This window comes from Carlito syrichta, unplaced genomic scaffold (genome assembly GCF_000164805.1).
Source record: "Carlito syrichta isolate Samal-C Ts95f unplaced genomic scaffold, Tarsius_syrichta-2.0.1 Scaffold258390, whole genome shotgun sequence".
In the NCBI taxonomy this organism is placed as follows: Eukaryota; Metazoa; Chordata; class Mammalia; order Primates; family Tarsiidae; genus Carlito; species Carlito syrichta.
This window is the reverse complement of record NW_007202486.1, coordinates 16,252-22,610: the sequence shown is the minus strand read 5'-3', so window position 1 is coordinate 22,610 and position 6,359 is coordinate 16,252. Positions and strand designations below refer to the sequence as shown.

Genomic DNA, 6,359 nt, shown 5'->3' with positions numbered 1-6,359 from the left:
TCCCCCCATCCCGGCCGGCTCCTTCCCCCAGGCCGGCCCAGGCCAGCTCCCTGGGGGTATCAGAGCCAAGCCTCAAGGTCTCCCTGTCTCTGACTCCTCTGTGCCTCAGGAAGGAGTCCCCAGAGACCCCCGTCCCCACCGGTGCTCTTCCCTCCAGCAGCCCCTCTCCTGGGCTCCCAGGGGCCAGCCCCCACCCCGGCCTGAGGGGTTGGCTCCAGCTCCCTTTGTTCCCCAGGAGGCATTCCAGGCGTGTTTTTGGTAAGATAAACAGAACTCTTGACCCCTCTGGGGCTGCGGCGCGGCGGTTCTGCTCCTGGCCACCTGGGGGCTGCCGCACCCCGAGCACCCCCTGAAGGTGAGGTGGGTCCGGCCTGCGAGGCCCGCTTGGGCTGCACCCTCGGCCTTCCCCAGCCGTCCACTTACCGCCGAAGGGCGCGTCCATGATGGCGCAGGCGGGCAGGCGGGTGGCATCACCGCAGGGACACTTGCTCAGAGGCAGGGCCAGGCTCCCACCCGCCCGTGGGGAAACAATAGCCAGCGCCGGGGAGTATTTGACCAGCGATAATCTCAGCCGTCGGGCAGTCGCTGGCCCCCTCCCTCCCGCCCTCCTGCCCTCCCCGATAAGGCCGCCCCAACCACTTGCCCAAACTCCGGAGGGGGAAGGCGGTGCCCGCTGGACTCACCATTCACCTGCTGGGGGGAGTAGGCCTCGGAGCCCGAGTCTGGGGGAGAGTCTGGCAGCGTGCTGTGGGAGCCAGGGAAGGGGCAGTGGGTGAGCGGCGGGGGTCCCACCTTCCAGCTGGGCAGTGTCTCTGCGTGGTGGGGTCCCAGAGGCCCCAGACACTCTGAGGTTCTCTCACAGCCACCCTCTGAGCAAGTCTCAGCACCGCCCACCTCGGGGTGTCCAACAGGGCCTGGGCTGAGTTGCACGTGGGGGGTGTGAGACCAAGCTCTTGACCAAGATCTCCTCAGACCCACTGGGCACTTGGGGGCCAGTCACTAGCGTCCTTGATATGACACACAAATTCAGGGACCAGGCCCAAACCCAGAGGCCAGGCCTGCTCCTCCCTTCCTGCACCCACCAAAGTCCTGAGCCTTCCCGAAAACCTGGGGCCCTAGAGGGCTGGACCTGGACAGGTTCAGCAGATCACAGGGGGCTGCCCGCCACAGGCAGGTGTGGGCTGGGAAGGGAGCCAGGGCCGCCGGGCCTGGGTTTATTTTTTTCTTGCAGGTTTCATTTTATCAGTGGTTCAGGAAAAAGAACAAACTCGACCCAAGAGGTCAACACGTCCTGCGTGAACCCAGTTGCCTGCCCAGCAAGGGGGAGGCGGCGGCCACGTGGGATCCAGTTCCTTGGCCATCCTTGGTCCTTATGCCTAAAGAGATGCCCCACTTCCATGCGTGGGGGACTGCCGGGAAGGCCGCCATGCTGTCGTGGACACGACCTCGGCGGGTTCCAGGGTCCCCCCCAGTGGGCCCCTGGATGCCCCAGCCCGCCTCCGGGGCCTTACGTACAGACCTGTAAAATGGATTCAAGAACATGGACCCCCTCAGGTTCTGTGGATGGGGCTCAAAGCTACACTCTCCGGCACAGCTGCCGCCCGGCTGTCCCAGCCCATCCGGCTCTGAGTGCACCATCCCAGGTGTCTCCCTGCACTTCGCTGGCAATGGCCTTGGGCTTCCCTAACATGTCAAGGTCTTGCTTGCCCTCCAGTCCCTGCAAGCCGGGGCCCAAGTCCATAGGACCTGGAGTTTTGTCCTCACAAACCCCCTTCGTATCTCATTCCTCCTCCCACTGAGCACTCTCTCCCTAGCTGGGCTGCAGGGCCCACAGCCGGGGGACACGTCTGTCCCGTTTATCCCTTAGAACGGGGCCTGGCCCTGGGTGTCTCCCTGGAGCGGCCCAGCCACGGAGTCCCTGTGTGTGGCTCTGAACAAGCCCCTTTCTGACTCGGGGCCTTGGCGTGCCCCTGGCTATGAGAGCAGCCAGGGCCCACTGTAGGGGTCTCCCGCTGTGGGGTCTCTCAGGGGCTGGCTACTGGGGAAGGCTGAAGAACGCACACAAGCAGAGGTCTGTGACACGGTGGCAGGCACTCAGCAGGTGCTTATGGGATGTTCATTGCCCTCCCTCTGCCCTCGGGGGCCTGTGGCTTAGGGACACCTCATGGCCACAAGCAGACAGCCTGTCTTCTGCAGCACAGGGACACCCTGGCACCTCGCGCCTGGCCTCACTTCTGTCCCCCACAGGCCAGGAAGCCCGGGAAATGCTGCAGGCCACACGGCAGGGGCCACCCTCCACCCAGTGTTCCCTCTCACTTCCCATGATAATCTCGAGGGGTGAGATCTTGGGGGCCAATTCTCAGGTGAGGAAACGGAGGCCCCGACACAGGCTGTGGTTACCAAGGCCCAGGCTGGTCAATGGTGCAGCCAGGCTGTCTGAACAGTGTCTGCGCACCCAGTGCCGTAATATTCCTCCACCCAAAGGTGGAGTCCTCTGCCCCTGACCCAGGCTGGGCCCCCAGAGCTCTCCCTGGGCTCCTCCCAGAGCCCCGCAGACCCATTCCCTCTGCGTCTCCCCGTGAGCACGTGCTGGGGTTGCCCTGGAGTCTGGCTGGGCTGGTGGCCCCTGGAACCTTTGGCCAAAGTCAGGCCCAAGGCTCAGCCCAAGGCTCAGGACCTCCCAGGGAGACGGGGGTGGGGTGGGGGGCCTGGGAGGATGCGGCCTTATCAGGAGGAGTTCTTGGGTGGAGAGAGCCTGAGATGCCATCTCTGAGCCGTCAGCCACCACCCGTGGCTGCGGCACATGTCAGCTAAATTCGGCCACATGGGCGTGAGTGGGGGCCAGCACGGGGAAGGGGTCTGCGTGCTTGCACGTGGGCACGTGTGTGCAGGTGTTCCCATGAGGGTAAACGGTGTGGCCTCCCATCCCGCCCCCTCCCATCCACTCTCCACACAGCTCTCAGATATTTTTCTAGTACTTAACGTCAGTCTTCATCACCCCCTTGCTTAGAGCCCTCAGGGTTGCCCACTGCCTCGGGACAAAGCCGGAGGCCCTCCTCACCCTGGCCCCATCCTCCCACACCCGTGCCCCCCACGGGGCAGCCGATCACCCTTCCCACCCAGGCTGGTGGCCAGCATCTCCCAGGCCATGGCCACGGCCCCCTCCACCCCGCCTGCCCCTGGGCCCTCACTCACCCTGGAGCATAGGGAGCCTTGGGCTCTGCCTTGATGGGGGGCCCGGAGCCCCCCAGGAAGGGCTTGGGGGCGGCCCCCATTCCGTTGTTGTTGTTGCAGTTGAGCGGGGCTCCGTAGCCCGGGGACAGGAGGGGACCGTGGCGCCCCGGGGAGGGGCCGCCCCCCGGGGGACTCAGGTGGTGGACCCCGCTGGAGCCGGAGATGGCTGGCTGCCCGTGGGAGTAGGAGGCCGCACTGACTGGAGCCGAGATGTCGGGGAAGCAGCTGCGGGGAAGGGGTTTGCTCAGCCTCAGCCGGCTCCCAGGGCCCCCAGGACTCGGCTGCGCACCCCCCCCCCCCCCCCAGGGAACTGTGAGTCGGGACCTGGAAAGGATGAGGAGCTGCTTCGGGGGCACGAGACTGCCCCCCAGGTCCTGCCCTCGCACCTCCCAGTGAGGGGAGAGGCCAAGAGGCGGGGGCCACTCACAGGTCAGAGGCATCCTCCTTGCTGATATACTCTTCCAGGATGCTGGTGTCGATGTTGGAGGGCTCCAGGGCACCGTTGATGTCGTGGCCTGTGGGGCGGCCAGCACGCTGGGGGGCCGGCCTCCTGGGGACCTCAGGCCTCCATCCCTGCCAGACTGCACCCCCAAAGCACATACCCCCTCGCTCCTCCCCCTCGCATCCACGCGGGGTGAGTCCTTCCTCCTCCACCATGGGACTCCCCTCCGGGAAGCCCTGATGACACCCCCCCAGCACACAAGGCCACCTCTAGTCTATAGGGAAAGGAGGGGCCCAGAGTGTGCAAGTGGGGACAGACGGGCTGAGCCTGCTCCTCCAGACCCCTTTCTAGTGGTGTGACTGGAGCACGTCCCTCCCGCTCATCTGTAAACAGAGGCTGCTGTCTCTCTGCCTTACAGGGTGCTGTGAGGTGGTTTATTATTTTATTTTTGTAGAGTTGGGGTTTCACTCTGTTGCCCAGGCTGGAGTACAGTGGCATGATCATGGTTCACTGTAGCCTCCACCTCCTGGGCTCAGGCGATCCTCCCTCCTCAACCTCCTGAGTAGCCGGGAGTACAGATATGTGCCACCACGCCTGGCTTTTTTTTTTGGTAGAGCCAAGGTCTTGCTATATTGCCCAGGCTGGTCTTGAACTCCTAAGCTCAAGCGATTCTCCCGCCTTGGCCTTCCAGCATGCTGGGATTACAGGTATAAGCCACCGGGCCCAGCCTGCTTTATTGGGTTGAGTGCCCAGTGGGTGTTGGGTGTCCATCACCCTTGCCAGTTTGGACCCAGCACAGAATGTCCTGGCCTGGCCTCCATGAGTCAATTCCCGATGGCTCAGGGGAGCATGAGGCCGGCAGGGTGGGACTACGCGTCCTGGGGGTCCACATCCTGCACCCTGGGCCCCAGCTGCAGCAAGGAGTGCAGGATCAGAGAATGCCCAGCTTGCCCTCACTGGATATGCCCATCACCCCCGGGTCGGAGCTGGGGTACTCAGTCCCCATTTTTCAGAAGAGGCAGAGGCCCAGGAAGGTGAAGGCCAGCCCTGGCTGCGCAGCCAAGAGGGATGGCGGTTGGAGCCCTGCCCCTCCGCATGCCCGCCCTCTCCCGGGCCCTCCCCGCTGGCCCTGGCCCCACAGGGGAGACGCACAGAGGAAGGCGGCCAGGACTCTTGGGCATCCTGAGTGAGAGGGGGTGGTGCTGGCCTCTCCCCTCCCAGGGTCACCTTGCGGGGGGAGCAGAGGGCGGGGAGATAAGGGGGCTGACGTGGGAGATGCGTCAACCCCGATAATGGAGGGCAGCCCCACCTACCCGCTGACCCGGGCTGGCCTGCCCCACTGAGGCAGGAGGGCGCCTCCCGCCGGCCTCTGGAGCCTGGGGTCTGGGGTCTGCCCCTCGCACCCCTCCCCTGGCAAGCTTAGGTCCAGGAGCAAATCCTGGCTCAGCCGCTGCCTGCTTTGTGCTGCCGGACAGGTCACACACCCTCTCTGAGCCTCAGTCTCCTCACTGGCAAAATGGGGCCACGCACAGCTAACAACCACAGGGCTGCTGTGAGTATGAAACAGATAAGGTACCAGCCCCCAGAGCCCTGGGGTCCCGACGAGCCCCCCGCCCAGGCCCCTCCCTGGCCCCAGCCGGCATTTCAAGAATGCTGAGCCCCGCTTAGGTGATTAAGGAGCGAGCCAGCGGCTAAGCCCTCCTAGGAGTCACGCGCTGCCTGCGACAGGCCAGGGCCCTCCTGCTGACCCCCACCCCCGGCTCACCCAGCTGAGAACAAGGGACACCCACCACGCGCCGCCAATGGCCGTCCAGGGCCCTGTGTGGCCAGGGCAAGAGCGGCTTCTGGAGCTGGGTGTGACCCGCCCACATGCCAGGGTCCAGGACTCCCACCTCTGCTTGGGACCCACCCCATGCTTCCCGGGCCACCTCGATTCCCATTTATTGAGTGCCTACAATGTGTGCTTTTCAAGCCAAGTCCATTACTAATCACAGGAGTTTATTCTGCGCGGGGCGTCCTGCAGACTCTTCCTATGCAGCCTGTCACTCCATTCTACCAACCCGTGATGGCGACCGTGGGGAGACAGTGACGGTGACCACGGCTCATACGGAGTGCTAAGGTGCCTACCAGGCCTAGCACTCTTCTCAGTGCTTTATGCACTTGACCTCCCATACCCACCATGAACTTGGTGGCACTATCACCATCCCCACTGTCCAGAGAGGTCAAGTCTCTTGTCCAAGGCAACACAAACCCAGGTGCAGGGGCCTGACTCCAAGAGGGAAGGAGTGGCTGGCAGTTGCTGCACCTTCCCCACCCCACCGGACTGGTTGGAAGATTCTTGGGAAAGGATCACGTGTGGGGGGAGACGGGAGGGGATACAGGAGCATCACCCCACCCCAGCGCTGAAGCTGCAAGTTTCTGAGGCTGAACTTGGAATCTCCGGTGAATGATGGGCCCGGGCGGTCACAGCATGGCTATTTATAACAGGCCCGGCCCCTCCCCTCCTGCTCCTCCTCCCCTGGCCAGGAGCGCTCCTAATCGTCCCTAATCCTCCTGCCCACCTCCCCCGGGATGGGGGGCCTCAGGCAGAGGCATCCTGGGAGACCCTAACAAGAACCAGATGTGCTTGGGGGGAGGAGGGACCCTCCGGTGCCAGGGCCCGGGCGGACGGAGGAGGGAGGGG

The 6,359-nt window shown here is 64.3% G+C and overlaps 1 protein-coding gene across 1 annotated transcript in view; it reads right to left on the bottom strand.

Annotated features, from left to right (window-relative positions):
* Window positions 1-6,359, bottom strand: part of MYRF (myelin regulatory factor) — a 29,204-nt gene that overhangs the window by 15,669 nt on the left and 7,176 nt on the right. The window contains exons 2-4 of the mRNA XM_021709589.1: window positions 3,662-3,749; window positions 3,196-3,459; window positions 684-745 (exon numbers count right to left, since the gene is read on the bottom strand). Coding sequence (XP_021565264.1) covers window positions 684-745; window positions 3,196-3,459; window positions 3,662-3,749 — 414 coding nt within the window. The remainder of the gene's footprint in view (window positions 1-683; window positions 746-3,195; window positions 3,460-3,661; window positions 3,750-6,359) is intronic.